Below are 17140 nucleotides of genomic sequence, written 5' to 3'. Positions count from 1 at the left end.
AGGGTCCCTCCCTTTCTGGCTCAGTCGCACACCGGCGCGGTGACTGCCGGAAGTGATGCCGCGGTGGTTGCCGGGATCGCGGTGATGTGGCCACCCCCCTTACCCCTCCCCGTCCCGGGATGTCGGAAGAAACCCGACAGAGCAAATTGGCTGCGGCCAAGAAAAAGGTAAAACGTGCCGGGTCGCGGCTCCCTGACCCAGCCAAAGGCCCCTCGGACGGCCGGGCCGTGGCCAGAATCTTTGCTGCCCCTGAGGCACACGGGGCTAGCCCCGTGACGCCCCTTGGCGCCCCCCACCCCAAGTCGTCTCAGCCAGTCCCGCCCCCCGGCTGCCCAGCCCCCGCCCTCGCCCGCCGCCCCCGGTGACTTTGGGCTGGTGACTCCCCGGGCTCCCTGCTCCAGGTTTGGCCCTAGCCTTCTGCCACCCAGAAGCGGAGGACCTGGGCTCTCCAGGCCGGTCCCGGTGTCCAGGGACCTCGGTCCCAGCCCTGCTTTCCCCTCCCCCACCGCGGAGCGGCGACTCGGGCGTTGGTAGGGAGGAGGGGAATGTAGTTACGTCACAATCCCCCTCGGAACTGTCATTAGCGCCAGGAGCCCCGGTGTTTGGTCTTACTACCCAGTCTCCCAGTGTTTTCATACCCTTTCCGGTTTCTCCGGTCGCGGCGCAAATTTCCAGCTTGAAGGGGACTGGGGACTATGGGACCTAGGTGGGAGAGGTTTCAGGAGCCCTTACTCTAGACTGTACCCCATCCTTAAACATTGACTACACCAGTGATCATGGAACATTGATAACACCTTGGTGACAATGGGGAGAGTGTGTTTTCTTTGGTATGGTTTCCTTTTAGGTTTCTACTGTCCAGAAAGACTTTCACATATTAAATCTGAATTCTCTACCTCACATTTTAATTCCTTATGATTCTGGACCAGAGTCCCCCCCGCCTCCCCCCCATCAATCAGTGCTCTTTGGAGTGAGATCTGCTTATCCTCTGTGGAACTGATCTCTGGAACCTGAACTTCATAGGTGGGAATCTTCCCCAAATCATCGTCTCAACATGGAGTGTTCTGAGGGCCACAGGATAATATAGAACTGAAGCATCAATTGTGCTTGATTCTTTTGAGAAAGAAAAATCCTTTTATAGTAATGTACTAGGGATGACATTTGTGTAGATTTGTAAGATTATGATAGACTTCTCTCTGAAATGGTGCTTGGATTGTCCTCTTTCTGTTAGGTTTCCACATTCACTAGGTGTGTGCCTTTACTGCCTTCTGCCATCAGGATACGTTGATATAAAAGTTTGATAAATACCAATGTGCAGCTTTAACAGATTTGTAGGAAAGGACTCTAAAGTCAGATTACTCAGATGTTATTTTTCCCACCTTTTCCACCTCCACCTCTGGTTTTGCCTCTTGGCACCTGCTGATTTCATGGCATAACCCCAGAACTCGGAGTCAGAAGACTAAGTTTAAATTCCATTATTGCCTAAGTTTAAATTCCATTATTGCCTTTTCTTTTCTTAGTCATGTTATCAGTCTATTTCTGCAGTCACTGAGAATTACAACACCTTGTAGGGCTGTTGGTGGCATTAAGTCAGATGGCGAGTATGGGAGTATATTGTAAACTACAAAGTTGGACATGAATACAGGGGTTTATAGTTCTCATGAGCCCCACTGATTTTCCTTTCTGTAGTTGAGGGAGTATCAGCAGAAGAACAGCCCTGGTGTAGGAGCAAAGAAGAAAAGGAAGATTAAAAATGGCAGTAGCCCTGAGACTACCACTTCCAATGATTGTCACTCTCCTGAGGATGTGAGTACTGGCTGGCCAGGTTCCTGGGGCCAGGGGTGTTTGAGGGGCAGTAGAGGGTGGTGGTTGATACTGTGGAGGAGATGTCAGGTACGGATTTGAATCCTACCTCTCCCTCTGCTGGGAATATGCCCCATCAATAAAGTTGGGGTAATAATGTCTTAACACTGGTGACACTGGAATGAGATGGTTGATTTTTTTTGTTTCTTTTAAGGGTTTATTTATTTGAGAGAGAGCAGGGGGAGGGGCAAAGGAAGAGGGAGAGAGAATCCTCAAGCAGACTCCCTGCTGAGCACGGAGCCTGATGTCTGGCTGGATCCCATGACTCTGAGATCATGACCTGAGCCGGAAGAACTCAGGAGTCGGACACTTAACCAACTAAGCTGTCCAGATGCCCCATTGATGTTGTTTTTATATTAATCCCTTAGGGCCTGGTGTGGGATAAGCATTCAGTCAAGGGTAGTCCTATTTGACATACTGACCTGGTGACTTTCCTCATCCCTGGCTTCAGGGGGGAAGCCAGGCAGTGAGAATAGCCATCTGCCATCACACTGTCCCTATAGGAAGCACCAAAAGAGACCCAGGGTGTAGCAAGGAGACCAAGCATTTGGGTTAGGTGACAGTGAATTTTGAGTCCATCTTTGCCACCAGTTTGCTGGGCGACCTCAGGAAAATCACTTCCTCCCCTGGGCCCAGTTTCCTCTTCTGTAAGATGATATTGTTGGAGCAGATCAGTGTCTTTCAGACTTCTAGCTGGAGCTCCCTTTGTTCAAGCGAACCCTCCATGGAAGTCTGGTTTTTAAAATGGAGTTGCAAGCCTGTCAGATTTGTCCCCAGCACCCGGGTCTGAGGAGAGGGTCTGATGAATGTATTAAAATAACACCTGCATTGGGCTGGTGATCGCGTTCTCGGTCTCATTCAGGGGACTTTTCCATCTGGGTACATTGATTTCTGCCTCCAGCACGGCAGCAGGTGGCTGTTTGGGAAGGCAGCACAGGCCATGGATTTGTTGCCCTCTCTCTTCTCCAGCATTTCATCTTCCTGAACCCACTTCTTCCTTCCCTGACTCTCTCACCTCTCTCTAAGCCACTCTTCTCTCTCCCCTTGCCCTTGTTTCTCCCTTCTCGCCTCCTGTAGATTCAGGATATTCTGAAGGTGCTGGTGTCCGACCTTAACCGCTCCAATGGGGTAGCGCTCCCCCCATTGGACAAGTGGAAGGTGAGGCAGTGCCGAACCCCCTCTCTGGCTTGCTCTCTCCCAGCTGTGCATGCCCCAAGGCTTCTCTGGTTTGGGGGAATACTTTGCCTCTGGCTTATTTTATGTTGCTGTCATTAACCCTCAGCCTGTTCATGTCTGCTTTTTTTTTCACCTGCTTGGTTGATTGGGTTTTTTTCCTTCCCCCACATCTTTTATCATTTTGAAGAAGATGTGAGACACATTTTGAAGTTTAAAGGTAACTTGGGAAAGCTTCCAGAGCAGGTGTGTGGGATTTGGCTTTTTCTAGCCTTGGGTATGAATACCCAGTGGCGCGTCAGATTTGGATTAAATAAAAGCAAACCTTCACACTTGCCCTTTGGGCACCTGTCCCCCAAAAGATGAATAGACTGCATAGCAGTTTGTCCTTTTTTTGAATCGGATTAGTTCATTTTGGTTGGAGAGTAGGTAGTGTAGGGTTAAGACAAAGGGAGTGTATGTTATAGTTACAAGGACTGAGGTTATTTTTTCAGAGGAATTAACTGGAAAGCATGTGAAGTTAACCAAACATGAGTGACCAGGACATCCCGCCTGCCCCTATTCTCAAAAATCAGTTCAACACTGGGCTGTGTGTTCAATGGGTCCTTGCTAGGAGAGGCAGTTGGCTAGGTGCTCAAGAAAAAGAGGTAAACCAGGTTGAATGCATACTTAGGGAGGCAGAGACCCTGCTGCAAGAAGCAAGGTAAGATGTGGCAACATTCCAGGTGCTTAACTGAGGGTAAGGTTGGTTCTAAATGAACTCGAGACTGATGGGAAGATTAGAGGCGGGTAGCATTCATCCATATGGAGAGTGGGGGAAAGGGAATCCCAGGCAGCCGGAGGGTGGAATGCAGGTAACAGTTTGCATTATGATCTCACAGAGTATCTCCCAGAAAGGCAGGGAGCCTGGGTGGGTTCTCTGGACATGACATTGGTACTTCCTCCTGGGACACTGGCCAGGCCAGGGGCGTAGGGCTGAAACGCAGCCACGTCCAGTTAGAGATGGGCATGGAGAGAGAGCAGGGGACAGAGCCCTGCGTGCTGGTGTTAGAGGCTTTCACTCCCAGGGACTGCTCACGCCTGGGTGATCGGGTCTGTCTAGGTGCTGTGACTGACTCATCGTGTGGGCTCAGAGGAGCTGCTGAGAGGCACAGGGAGGAGGGGAACCTAGGCCTGGGGCAGTCCTGAAGCTCGTATTTGCGCTGAGTTCTAGGATTCTGTGCCCGCTGCCCGCATCCCTCTATTGTCCTGGAAAGGAAAACCCAGATTACTCTTGTGGGTTTTTTTTTTTTTAATTTATTTATTCATGACAGAGAGAGAGAGAGAGAGAGGCAGAGACATAGGCAGAGGGAGAAGCAGGCTCCATGCAGGAAGCCCGATGTGGGACTCGATCCGGGACTCCAGGTTCATGCCCTGGGTGGAAGGTGGTGCTAAACTGCTGAGCCACCCAGGGATCCCATCTCTTGTGGTTTTTAGATCCAATCTTCTATCAGTGATTGTTTCCCACTTAAGTTTTCTGTCCTGGCAATGCTGGCTTGTGGTTGCAGGATCCTGGACAGAGAGCTGATAGCATTTCCAGAAGTGGGGAATCATGAAGAAATAAAAAAAATATTAACAGTGCATTTGGAGGAGTGGCGAGTGATTTTTTTAAATACCCCCCTACTTTTGCTGTAAGACCTAAAATTGTGAAATATCTTGGTTGGTCACAAAATCGTCATTATAGATATAGATATATATATTTAAATCTTCAGGTAATCACTTTTTTCTTTTCTGAACGTCATTGTATCTAGTGCTAGGGATCAGGGGGATCTCAAGATGCCAGGAGGCACCCAGAGCTTGCAGGGCCCAGGGCTGGAAGTGCCCTACCTCCCCCAAAGTCTCATGCCTCAGCCAGCTGCTGAGCCTCTGCTCTTATCTAGGATTCTGTTGAACAGGTTGTCAAGACAACGCCAGGTTCCAGGGTCAAAGGTCACAGCATGGACAGTAAACATGCAAATTGCTCAGATTCATCCTCAGCTCCCTGGGCTCTGCGGCACTTGCTCTGAGGAGGGCAGCAGATGCCTCCAGAAAGCAGCGAGCCCTGGGCTGAGAGAGAGAGAGACAGACAGACAGGCACACGTGTGGCCTCTTCCTCCCGCTCCTGGCCTCACTGGCCAGGCCTTGGCTCCCTAGTGCTCCCCTCTTCAAACTTGAGCTTATCAGCCATCTTCCCCATCTCTCCACTCATCTTTACTCATCATCAGACATTAGATCTGTAGAGCCAGGTGCTTGGACTGAGTGTGTCAGACCTGAGCCTGGAAGGAGGCTGGGTAGGGCCCTGGTCAAGCAAGTGGGTTCAGGTGGGGAAAAGGGAGCAGTTTCTCTGTGGCTCCTTGTGTCCCATTCCAGGATCGTTCTCCAGGATACCAAGAGTCAGAGGGCAGGCATCTTACCTCTGGTTTCTCAGGTTGGTTCCTGGTTGGTAGGTGTTTTGGAGCTAGGAGGTTGGGGTGTGGGTGTAGTAGCCATGTTTTTCTTTTCACCTGCAGGAGTAGGGTGAGGCTTCTAGTTGGGTAACTTCCTTCCCAGGAAAGGCCTGAATTGAACAAATACAGCCAGGAGTTGGAAGGAGGAGGGGGGAAGGGAAAAGAGAGCAGAGAGGAAGGAGGCAAAGAGTGGAACTGACCACATCTCCTTCAGTACCACCACCCTCTGCCTGGCAGGGGCCCAGGGGGGTGTCACCCTGGCATTCCAGAAGAACAGGGCCTGCCTTCTCCCTGACTGGGCACCCTGTCTTCCACCTGCTGTGGCTGCCACAGGTCAGAGCATGGTACTGTCTCTTGCTGAGCTCTACGGAGAACAAGGCCCTCATGTGTTCATGAGGGAGGTCTTGCAGACCTTGCTTTGAGCTTTGGCCATCCAGAAGGCTGCAGGCGGCCCTCGGCTTGGGTGAGTCATAGCCGCACTCCAGAGTGGCTCCCAGCATGTGTGACTGTCACTCTGACCACAGCAATGCCTGTCCTGCCTGCTCTGCATCCCTGCGTCCATGGCAGCAAGGCACCTTCTTACCTGCATGGCCCCTAACCCCCTGCCTGCTCTGTTCTGTGACAGGCGCCCAAAGACCGCGCCGCTCCTGCTGCACCAACTGTTGATGACACCGTGTCACCTGGCGGTGTCCCTTCCCCCTGTGCTAGTCTCCCTCGTGTCACCAGCATGACATCAAATCAGGTTTGTGCCTCCTCCCCCTTTGCCGCCCCCACTGTATGTTCACCCCCTCCTCTTCCTCAGAGGACTGTACCTGCTTTGGGTCCTCTTCCCATTCTTCAGGTAGCTTGGTTCCTAGAGCAGAGTGCCCTTCTGGAGGACTGAGGTGGGGGAAGCCAAGACCAGGTCTTTCCCTGAAGTTTGGGAAGTTGGCAGGTTATCAGAATGAGCTTGCCTCCCCCTGCCCCTGGGTGGTCTTACCAGCAATTGAGTGACCACCTCATGTGTTTCTTCCTGAACAGAACCATGATGCAGAAAATGGTCCTATCCTCATAGATGATAGCAAGTGAGTATCTCCCATGAGGGCAGTGGTCCCTGGGCCCAGGCGTTGGGGCAGGCCTCTGCCTGAGACCCCCTCTTTCCCGCTGGGCCTCCTGAACCCCTGACTTTCATGTTCATCCCCAGATGTCTGTCCTCTACCGAGAGCCTGCGACAGCTTTCTCAGCAGCTCAATGGTCTTGTGTCCGAGGTACCCCAGAACTTGAAACCCAAAGTGGGAGGGAAATGGGGAGGGAGAATATGACAGAAAGAAACTGAGGCAGAGATTTCCCAAGAGGGAGGGAAGAGCTCAGGAGTAGCCAGCTCACTGGGTAATGTTTGCCTGACTCCTCTCCCCTTTGAAGTCTTCCCTTTGAAGCTCCCCCAGGTAAAGGGGTCCGACCTTGAGGCTGCTTACATCATTTGACCTCTCTGCAGAAAGTGCATAATGAGAGCTGCCCAGGAGGGGATGGATGATGACGGGGGGCTAAGAACCAGGAGGAGTGGCACAAAGGAGGGGTTAGTTAGGCAGAAAAGTTTGCAGCTGATGGGCAGGATGAGGAGTCAGAGGGCTTAGGTACTGGGGCGGGCAGAGTGCGCCTCCATGTGAGCCCTTTCGTGTCTCCTAGTCTTCATCCTACATCAATGGGGAGGGCCTGGCATCTTCTGCTAACATAAAGGATCTAGAGGTAAGTGGCACTAGACCATGGTCTCAGGACCCTGCAGGCCAGCCCCCATCTCCTCCCACAGCGGGGGCTGGGTGCCCCGCTGCCAGCCCAGACAGCCCCCAACCCTAATGACTGCTCTCTCTACCTCTCCCCAACCCTCGTCCAACTCCTCCTCCTCCTCCTCCTCTGCATGCGCCTCAGAGCCGGTACCAAGAGCTATCACTAGCCCTGGACTCCAGCAATCTAACAAACAAACAACTCAGTAGCAAGATAGAGGAATTGGTAAGAGTCCAGTGGGGTCCCCTGATTCCACACTGCCAATCTGGGGCTCCAGTTTTTCCCTGGGGCTCTGAAGAAAGGGGCTGGGGGACCCTGGTGCTAAGGGAGAATGGGGTGTCGGGGGGTTTGAGTCTCAGGTGGAGGGACCCCAGAGCATGCGGCATGGCTCTCTGTGGCTGCCTTCTTTGCCTCCTTCTGTTCTCCGGACACCCCTGCTTGAGTCCTTTCCATACTTGCCCCAGGGCTGTAGCCTCTGGAGGAAGCACTGGCTTGGCTGGTGTGCTCCTGCCCTGACCCAACCCCTAATTTGCTCCATCTTTGAACTTGGATGAGTCACCTTTCCTCTCTGGGCTTCAGTCTCCTGAGGAGGTAGAATTAGAGGTGTCCAAGGTCCCCTTTAGCTCAGAGAATCAGGTCCTTCTCATTCCTGTATCCCTGCTATTAAGAACAGAACCTGGCCTGTGGGTACTTAGGCCCAGGGTGCTCAGTAAATACTTGTTGAATGAAAGCACCCTTCCAAATCACGAGCTACCAGAAGGGTAGTCTCTTGCTTCTCAACTCCTGTTTCTGGAGGTTTATCCCTGTCCTTTCACAAGGACTCTCATCTGTGTAGCTGTGAGCAAAACTACCCAAGACCCAAAGTCTTTTCTTGGGAGCTTGAGGAGACTCTATCAGTTCGTGTCCACATGAAGTTTCCCCTTTGAAACCCATTCCTGGCCCCTGCCCATCCCTCAGTCTTGGTGTGCAGAGGGCAGTGAAAGGGAATAGACCGAGTTACCTCTCTTTGGCTCTCCCCACAGAAACAACAGAACCAGGAAACTCTGGATCAACTGGAAAAAGTAACATGATATCTTTTGTCTGCTGATTATGTGGCAGAGGCGTTTGGGGAGGATTCAGATGTAGAGGCCCATTCTCATCTTGGTCTGCTCCCAGCCTGGAGGAATAAAAGGCCCCCTTGTGTCCCCCACCCCTTCCCTACCCCTGCCCTCCTCCCACTACCTGCCACCACGCCCCCCTCTCCCCCAGTCTGGCCACATTGTTGGGCCTATCCTGCTCCACTGATGGCATATTTTGGGATCACGTCCTTTGCTGTTTCATCTCTGCCCCCTTCCAGTCAAGGATGTTGTGTCCTCCTTCCTGCAGGAGAAGAAGGAGTTTGAACAGAAGCTTGCAAAGGAGCAGGGGTCTCTAAGGGAGCAGCTGCAGGTGTGTGGAGCTGGGATCTCCCTCCTGCCCCCAGGAAATGCTTCCATCCCCTCTCTTCAGCACCCCTTTACCTTCTTTCCCAAAGGTTCACATTCAGACCATAGGGATTCTGGTGTCTGAGAAGACCGAATTACAGACAGCCCTGGTCCACACACAGCAGGCAGCCAGGCAGAAAGCAGGTGGGAGTCTAGACATCCTCCCACCCCATAGCCTGGCACGTTGGCAGGCCTTTGGTGGGATTCCTTCCTGGGCTCCTCTTTGAACTCTGTCATTCCAGGAGAGTCTGAAGATCTTGCTAGTCGCCTGCAGTCTTCCCGCCAGCGTGTCAGTGAGCTGGAGCGCACATTGTCTGCTGTCTCCACACAGCAGAAGCAGGTGGACAGGGTGAGCCAAGCTTCTGACCCACCTGGCTGGAGGTGCAGCTTCCCCGACAGGGGAAGGGGAAAGGTCCCTTCCACACAGTGGAGTGTCTTCCTGCCCACAAGGCAGCATGGGCTGTTTCTTGCTGCTTTAAAGTTTTGAGGTGGTTAGAAGCAACCAGGGCTGAGCTGACTGTCTTGGGGGACTTAGCAGTTGGGGCTGCTTTCTGGACTGAGCACTGAATGTAGAGTCCAGACCCTGAGAGACAGCCCTGCCCCCTTCACTGGCTGTGGGTCTTGGCTGAGTACAGAACAGTCTTTTTCGTATGTTACCATTTGTATAGGAAGGGAAGTATGTGTGTAATACAAGGTGTGTGAAAGGAATTATAAAAACCCAGGGAGAGGAACAGATCACCTCTGTACAGTCTGAGTGGTGGGCCGTATGAACAGATCATTCAAAAAAGGGACAGAGGATCACAATGCAAATTTAATTCCACTCCTTATCCCTGCTTCCCCAACCCAGGGAGAAAATGTAGGTGAAGAATCAGACGGACTGGATGTTTAATTCTAGCTTTCCGATGGGGATTTTAGGCAAACGACTGAATCTGTGATATTCTGTGTTGTTCACCTGTAAAAACAGACACAATCGTGCCTACCCCATGTGGTGGTCGCAAAGCTTGAATGTGATTGTTAGCATGGCAGCTGCTGACATGCTCTGTGAAGGGTCAGGAGTGTTCTGACGCTACTAGTAGTTGATAGCAGTGCCACTGTCTGGGCCTCTGCTGGCCAGCTCTGAATCTCTCCCACCCTTACCGAGTTCTAGTCCACGGCACATGACAACTTGGGCTTGGACATGGCTTTGAACAAAGTGTCAAGTGTGGCTAGGGTGGGTGAAGAAGTGTGGCTGCATCTTCTGCTGCCCAGCCCATGCCTGACCCTGCCTTTCTGTGTCTGCAGCACAACAAGGACTTAACCAAAGAGCGAGACACCCTCAAGCTGGAGTTATATAAGAACAAGTAGGACAGCGGGGCTGGCAAGTGGGAGGGCTACAGGGGAAGGGGGGCACCGCATACGGCTTAGAACACGCACAGAGCTGGACTCCAGGCCCAGCTGTGCCGCCAGCACAGGCTGTGGCCTTGGGCCTCGCGAGTCTTCTCTCTGGCCTGCTCGTTGGGCTTCATGTTCCCCGGGGGCCCCTTCCGACTGTTCTGTGGCCCCGTGGCAAGTGTGGTGGGTTGATCACCAGAGTACTCCTTTCTGTTCTGTACTCATACCTACCTTTGCTCTCTCTGGCCATAGCAAAAACAATGAGGACCTGAAGCAGCAGAACTCAGAACTGGAGGAGAAGCTTCAGGTGATGGTGAGAGAGAAGGCAGCCATGCAGCTCGGGATGGAGGAGCTACAAAAGAAGCTGGAGATGTCGGAGCTCCTGCTGCAGCAGGTGAGGCCGAAGCCCCAGGGAGTCTGGGTCCCATCTGTCTGGGGACGTGGTCTCCCGGGATTGTGATGGCCAGCCGTTAGCCAGAAGCTGGAATATTTGGGTCCTTGTTCTGGCCCTGCTATAGAATCCTGCTGCAGATGTTGATCAAAATCTACAAATTGGAGCCCTGTGCAGCAATGTGGACTCAGAATCTCAGGGATGGGGCTTTTTAAATTTTTGTTTTTTAAAGCATCTTGGTTGCAAACCATTGTTCTACAGTTGACAGTCACAAGGCTAGCCCATGAGTCCCCATCTGCTTCCTCTTGGAGGTGGGGCCACCAGGTCATCAGGGTACCTGGGCCAAAGAGCTCCCCTCCATCAGTGTTTATTCACACAGCGATAATCTGCCTTCAGGTCACTTCCTTCAGTGGGGTTCTTCCCTCCCAATCAACACAGGAAAAATTTCATCTCTTTCCTGAGACCTTTAGATACTCGGAGGGGGTGTGTTTGTAGATTCCTTGGCCCTCCCTCAGGTTTTCCCAAGCTCCACAGCCCCAGCTGTTTCTCACATGGTCTGTCACCCTCCTGACGGCTTTTTTCCTGCATGGGACCAATTGGTTAAGGCTCCTCTTCTGGTCAATCCCCCCAGAGTGAAACATGAGTCTCCAAATTTGGTCTGTCCTGGGCAGCAGATAGGGCTCTCTACCCATCTCCCTCACCATCTCCCCATCCATTCAGCAGGTGTTGACTGAACATGGCCTCCGCCTGTTCCTAGGCTGGGTAGTCTAACAAATAGCCTGGTAGAGAGAGGAAGTGAGGGCTTGAGGTTGCTCTGAAGTTAATGGACACCCGCACTCTGGGACCTGACCACCCCATTTCTGGGACCAGGGCCAGTTTGTAGCCACCCTCACTATAGCCAGTAAAGAACCTGGAAGAGAATACACACCAGGTTGGCAGGACTGGGAGCTAGAGGAGCACTTACAATGAGTATTTAGTTAACAGAAAGCCTGTGGACCCAATACTAACGTAATGTAAAGGTAGAGATCTGTATCAATGCCAAATTGTACGTTATCCCAGCTCAGATCCTTTTGGGGTGGGGTGCATTACTGCAACAGCCTGGGCTCCCCACATCTAACCTTCTCCTTTTCCATTCTCCAGTTTTCTAGTCAATCCAAAAGCCCTGACAGCAGCCAGGAGTTACACCAGGCCCTGGAAGAGCGGACACAGCTGGAGGCCCACGTCGGGGAGGTGAGGCCTTGCAGAGAGCAGGGGGTGTGGAAGGATGGCCCTAGGTGCTTAGAAGCTGGTTAGGCCCAGCAGCAGCCCCTGCTAACATCTGTGCCCCTTTTTGTAGCTGAGAGATTTACTAAAGCAACTGCAGCTGGAGAGAGACCAGTATGCAGAGACTCTGAAGGAGGAGAATGCCATTTGGCAGCAGAAGATGCAGCAGATGTCTGAACAGGTGAGATGTGACCTTCAGCGCCCCCACCTTAGGCTGCTTGATCTTTCTGGACATCAGTAAAAGGGGAATCCTATCACTTGGTATGCAGCCAGAGGTGGCTGTGCAATTTTTATAGGTGGGAATAGAGAGGGCAATGGTCTTACTTCCCCCCACCCATGTACCCATCCCCCCTGTGATTTGGGCAGATGCACAGATTGAGGGAAGAGAAGGAGCACAGCATGAGTCAGGTGCAGGAGTTGGAGGCCAACTTGGCTGAACTGAAGAACCAGATAGGTAAGCTGAGGCAGGAGGATCTGGGAGCAGGATTGGTGCCAGAGGGCTGGTGAGGATGCCTTCAAATGCCCTAAGGATGTGGGTGGATGGAAGGGGACTGTGGCCCAGGGAAAGAGGTCCGTACTAGGAGTTGGCCAGGTTGGGCAGTGTGCCCGCTGGCAACCACTCCGAATTGTCCTGAGCATAAAAATATTAAAAACTCTTTTCAAAAGTGTCTTGAAAGAGTGCATATCCCCTGAGGGTGAGGGATTGTGAGCCAGGAAGCCAAGGTTTGGGGCGAGGAGGCCCAGTTAGGAGCTGTGGATCAAGAAGAGGGCTTTTTTGAAGGCACAGAGGTGAGAGGCCCCTAGCGTGTGTCCCCCTCCCCCTGCTCCCCACAGTGGTGCCCCCAGCCCAGGAGCCCCCAGCCAGGCCCTTGGAGGAGGAGCAGCAGCGGCTGCATGCCGAGACTGAACAACTACAGAAGGAGCTGGAGAGCCTGGCCGAGCAGGTGCAGGCCCAAGTGAAAGACAACGAAGGTTTGAGTCGCCTGAACCGGGAGCAGGAGCAGCGGCTGCTGGAGCTGGAGCGGGCAGCCGAGTGCTGGGGGGAGCAGGCAGAGGAACGCAAGCAGATTCTGGAGAGCATGCAGAGCGATCGCACCACCATCAGCCGTGCGCTCTCCCAGAACCGCGAGCTCAAGGAGCAGCTGGTTGAGCTGCAGAACGGCTTCGTCAAGCTGGTGTGTAGCCCTTCTCCTCCTAGCCAAGTCTTTTGGTGCTGGGCAAGACAGTTAACCCCTCTAGGCCTTTGTCTCCCCACGTGTAAATGGGGGAAGGGTGTATGCACCCAATGTGAAAATGGTGCCCTTGAAGGCACCCTGTGAGCCGGAGAGCCCTGCTGAGATGAGTGGGGCAGAGGTGGTGAGGACACCTGCCTCCACTCTTCCCTGCACTGTGGGAGGTAGACTCCATGTTCTGGGGTGGCCACTGACTCCTCTTCTCTCTCCAGTCCAACGAGAACATGGAGATTACTACCGCACTGCAGTCGGAGCAGCATGTCAAGAAGGAGCTGGCCAAGAAGCTGGGCCAGCTGCAGGAGAAGCTGGGAGAGCTAAAGGAGATGGTAACTTACCCCCCACACCAGCTGAGGAAGCCTGGAGGACAAACCTACCTGCTCGGAGGGTGGGAGGTTGCCCAGGATGGTGCAGCTTCAGCCTGTGGGGGGACACCTGACTCCAGAGTCCTTCCAATCCTGCCTGTGGTGCAGGCCCCTTGTCACTCCCAGCTGTCTGACTCTACAGAGTGGGTATCCCTGGGCTGAAGGTCCTCGTCCTGGCTAGAGAGCTCAGGCCCCTAACGAGGTCAAGAGATGGTGCACCTCGGGTGGCTTCTCAGATTCAGCCCTGGATGCTACCCCCAGCTCCACCAGTCACTAGTCGCTTCTCATCTCTCAGCCTCAGGTGTCCTCAGAGATATTAGCATTTTGCTCACAGAGGTGTCAAGGATTATTATTTTTTAAGATTTTACTTATTCATGAGAGACACAGAGAGAGAGGCAGAGACACAGGCAGAGGGAGAAGTAGGCTCCATGCAGGAAGCCCGATGTGGGACTCGATCCTGAGTCTCCAGGATCAGGCCCCGGGCTGAAGGGGCCGCTAAACCGCTGAGCCACCCGGGCTGCCCAGGTGTCAAGAATTAAATGAGAAGCATGCCTGTAGTGTGAGGCATTCAGGGCGCACTCAGATGTCCATGGGCGCACTTTGCTTTTCCACTAAAGTGAAAATAGAAGGTGGTCATGAGGCATGAGGAAGGGTAAGGGAAGTGTGGGTCCCTGGATATAGGGGCAGTCACTGAAGTCCTAGAGCGAGGAAGCCAGGGGCCTGGGCGGGCCGCAGAGCCTCCCGCTTTCCTCTCAGCACGGGTGCCAGCCTTAGTCCCTGGGTCTTCCCACAGGTGGAGCTGAAGAGCCAGGAGGCTCAGAATCTACAGCAGCAGCGGGACCAGTACATGAGCCACCTGCAGCAGTATATGGCCGCCTACCAGCAGCTGGCTTCCGACAAGGAGCTGCTGCACAAGCAGGTGCTGCTGCAGACTCAGCTCATGGACCGGCTGCAGCATGAGGAAGTTCAGGGCAAGGTGGCGGCCGAGAAAGCCCTCCAAGAGTTACAGGAGACCCAGGTGAAGGGAGTTCGAGTACTGGGCCCCGAGGGGAGGGCCTGCTACCCGCATCCCTTCTCACTCTTTCCTGGTCCCTCAGGGACGCCTGGAATCTGCCACCCAGCAGAACCAGCAGCTCCAGGCCCAGCTGAGCCTCATGGCTATGCCTGGGGAAGGTGAGTAGGAGAGTGTCCAGGGGAAGAGGACAGAGCCCGAGGAGGAGGGGTGACTTTGAGCAGCACAGAATCAAGTGTGACGGGACCTGTAGGACAGTGAATTCTTCTCTGGGGATGCACTGGCCCCAAGCTTTGTTCCCTGGCCCGCTTTACCTCCCCTGTTGGGTTGTCTGAGGACCCTCCATCTGCCCTGACAGGAGATGGATTGGACAGTGAGGAGAAGGAAGAGGAGGCTGCCCAGCCAAAGCTGAGCATGCCAGAGAACCTGGAGAGCCGAGAGGCCGTGGTGAGCAGACCCCCGCTGCCCCTTCCTCGTCCCACCTTCCCGCTTCCCTCTGTGGTAACCCCCTCCCAGGGGCACCCTCCTTTCTTCTTGGTTCCCTCCCTCAACCTGTCTCAACCCTCAAACCCATGGGACCCAGCGGTCAGCCTCGGCACCATCCTTGAAGCGCAGATGTGCCCACGAAGGCCAGGAGAGGAGGAGCTTCTCTCTGCCTTCCTGCCACCTGGTCACCCTGAGTATCCCCCACAAGAGCACACACACATGTCTCACCTGCAGGTGGCATTTTTTAACTCGGCCTTAGCCAGTGCTGAGGAGGAGCAGGCACGGCTGCGCGGGCAGCTGAAGAAGCAGAAGCTGCGCTGCCAGCGTCTGGCTCACCTGGTGGCCCCAGGCCAGCAGGTGCAGGAGGAGGCCGCAGCCCCCAGTGGTGACAGTGTGCCTGGGGAGACCCACCAGGCCCTTCAGGTGGCCATGGACAAGCTGCAGGTGAGCCAATCGCTGGCCAGCCCTGGAAGGGTGGGGCCACCAGGGCGGGCTGCCTGACCCTGACCCTGCTGCTCTGGCCACAGGGCCGCTTCCTGGAGCTCATGCAGGAGAAAGTGGAGCTGAAGGAGCGGGTGGAGGAGCTGGAGCATTGCTGCATCCAGCTTTCTGGAGAGACAGACACTATTGGTGAGTGGGAGGGCCAGCACCCGGGGGTGGGGGGAGCCCTGTGATGGGTCCAAGAGCCTGAGCGGCAGCCCGTGTACCCACAGGAGAATACATCGCCCTGTACCAGAATCAGAGGGCAGTGCTGAAGGAACGGCACCGGGAGAAGGAGGAGTACATTAGCCGTCTGGCTCAAGACAAAGAAAACATGAAGGTAGGGGCCCTGAGCATCGCTGGGAGTGGTACAGGGCAGGGGTGGAACTCGGGGGTGCTCAGCACCTCTCCTTCCAGATGAAGCTGCTGGAGCTACAGAAACTGGTGCTATGCCTAGTGAGCGAGCGCAATGAACGGCAGGGCAAGCTCCTGGCAGCTGCCCAGGACCCCGCAGCAGAGCCTGCTACAGCACCCCCAGCCCAAGAGCTTGGTGCTGCCAATGGCCAGGGTGGTGAGTAGAGCCCTCAGGGTGGGTGGGGCGGGGAGAGCTCGCACAGCACTCAGAGCCCTGTTTCTTTCTCTCTCCCTGACCCACAAAGATCTTCGAGAGGTGAGCCTGGCTGACAATGATAATGTGGCACCTCCTCAGGGAGAGGCCCTACCAGGCCACAGTGCCCCTGAGAACCCCACTGCACAGCAGATCATGCAGCTTCTGCAGGAGATGCAGAATCCCCAGCCATACCTAAGTTTAAGCAAGAATCCCTGCGTCCCCTTCTTCTACCGGGCTGATGACAATGACGAGGTGAAGATCCTGGTGATCTAAGAGCCTGACACCAGCAAGCAAAACCTGGAGAAGTGGGGCCGGGGGCTCTGCTCCCACCCTGTCCCTGCCACCCTATCATTCCTTCCCAGTTACCCTTTTATCCCTAAACTAGCAAGATAAGACCCCTGAGAGGGGTGTGAAAAGCCTCCTAATTGGGGGAGACAAATAGGTGCAGACCTCTTGCCACCTTGGCAAGGGCTGTGTCTTTATCTGGACTACTCATCGTTCCAGAAAAACAAAGAGCCAGAGGCTCAATAAAAACATAGTTTATTTAGAGGGCTCCCTTTCTTGGGGGGCAGGGGCTCCCTGGTGGCCTCCTCACCCCCACCAAGCAGTCCTTCAGAGGGGCTCAGGCATCCTCTATTCAGAGGCACTTTGGGGAACAAGTGCTCCCCCTGTCCAGCTCAATGACTGGGCAGCACTCTCCCAGGCCTTAGGACAGTTGGGGCTAACCCAGGCCAGGCAAAGGCATAAGCTGGTGGGGGGGGGGCTCCCTCCCCAGTGTATATACTGTACCTGTGTAACATTTTGTATATTCTGGGGATAGGGCAGCCCCCTGTATCATAGCAGAGGTTGGAACTGGCAAATGGGGAGGAAGTTCTATTAAATATTTGGGGATGAGGAAACTTATTTATTGATAGCATAGGACAGAGGAAGGAGGCGGGGACGGGGTTCCGCCCAGGTGACTCACAACTTCTGTTTGCTTTTTATTTCGGAATAAATGGATTTAGCCATACTGTTTAGCCTTGTGTGTGCCTGTTTCCAGTCACTGGCCCCTAGGTCCTGGAGTCTGCACTGTGGGCATTGAACAGGGAGCAGATCCTGCCAGCAGAGGGCAGACTTCTGGATTGTGCAAAGCCCCAGTGTCTCTGAGCCTGCCTAGCAAACAGAGCTGTTGGAGATGATCCAGGCCTGTCACCCCCATGCTGCTTGGGGAA

At 54.0% G+C, this 17140-nt stretch overlaps 1 protein-coding gene and 1 long non-coding RNA gene across 3 annotated transcripts; one reads left to right on the top strand and one right to left on the bottom strand.

Annotated features, from left to right (window-relative positions):
- Positions 1-8: 8 nt before the first annotated feature.
- GOLGA2 (golgin A2) lies at positions 9-16938 on the top strand. 2 transcript variants are annotated; one of them, XM_077850844.1, is made up of 27 exons: positions 9-167; positions 1687-1803; positions 2938-3018; positions 6124-6240; positions 6519-6562; positions 6682-6745; positions 7164-7223; positions 7404-7484; positions 8282-8320; positions 8625-8687; positions 8773-8866; positions 8965-9071; positions 10004-10062; positions 10346-10487; positions 11625-11714; positions 11821-11928; positions 12114-12201; positions 12582-12922; positions 13192-13305; positions 14135-14359; positions 14439-14514; positions 14712-14800; positions 15074-15283; positions 15367-15469; positions 15553-15659; positions 15737-15890; positions 15979-16938. In XM_077850844.1, the coding sequence occupies exons 1-27, from the start codon at positions 120-122 to the stop codon at positions 16200-16202; spliced, it is 3045 nt and encodes a 1014-aa protein (XP_077706970.1). In that variant the 5' UTR covers positions 9-119; the 3' UTR covers positions 16203-16938. The 2 variants fall into 2 exon arrangements, with proteins under 2 accessions (XP_077706970.1, XP_077706971.1); XM_077850845.1 differs by lacking the exons at positions 9-167; positions 1687-1803; positions 2938-3018 and adding an exon at positions 5872-5961.
- Positions 4323-8462, bottom strand: LOC144285601 (uncharacterized). Its single transcript, XR_013353866.1, has 5 exons — positions 8260-8462; positions 6311-6410; positions 5466-5608; positions 4900-5118; positions 4323-4596 (listed from the first exon to the last, which is right to left on the bottom strand). It is a non-coding gene; the product is annotated as an uncharacterized LOC144285601 (long non-coding RNA).
- Positions 16939-17140: the final 202 nt, after the last annotated feature.

The sequence above is a fragment of the Canis aureus genome, chromosome 16, assembly GCF_053574225.1.
Source record: "Canis aureus isolate CA01 chromosome 16, VMU_Caureus_v.1.0, whole genome shotgun sequence".
In the NCBI taxonomy this organism is placed as follows: domain Eukaryota; kingdom Metazoa; phylum Chordata; class Mammalia; order Carnivora; family Canidae; genus Canis; species Canis aureus.
Note: the sequence above shows the minus strand (reverse complement) of the source record. Positions and strands in the feature narration are given on the sequence as shown.

Bases quoted from the DNA above. Each gene is read 5' to 3' on its own strand.
- GOLGA2 (XM_077850844.1), top strand. From the start codon at position 120: ATGTCGGAAGAAACCCGACAGAGCAAATTGGCTGCGGCCAAGAAAAAG. The intron at 11,929-12,113 runs GTGAGATGTGAC...TGATTTGGGCAG, and splicing joins TGCAGCAGATGTCTGAACAG to ATGCACAGATTGAGGGAAGA. The intron at 15,470-15,552 runs GTGAGTGGGAGG...GTGTACCCACAG, and splicing joins TGGAGAGACAGACACTATTG to GAGAATACATCGCCCTGTAC.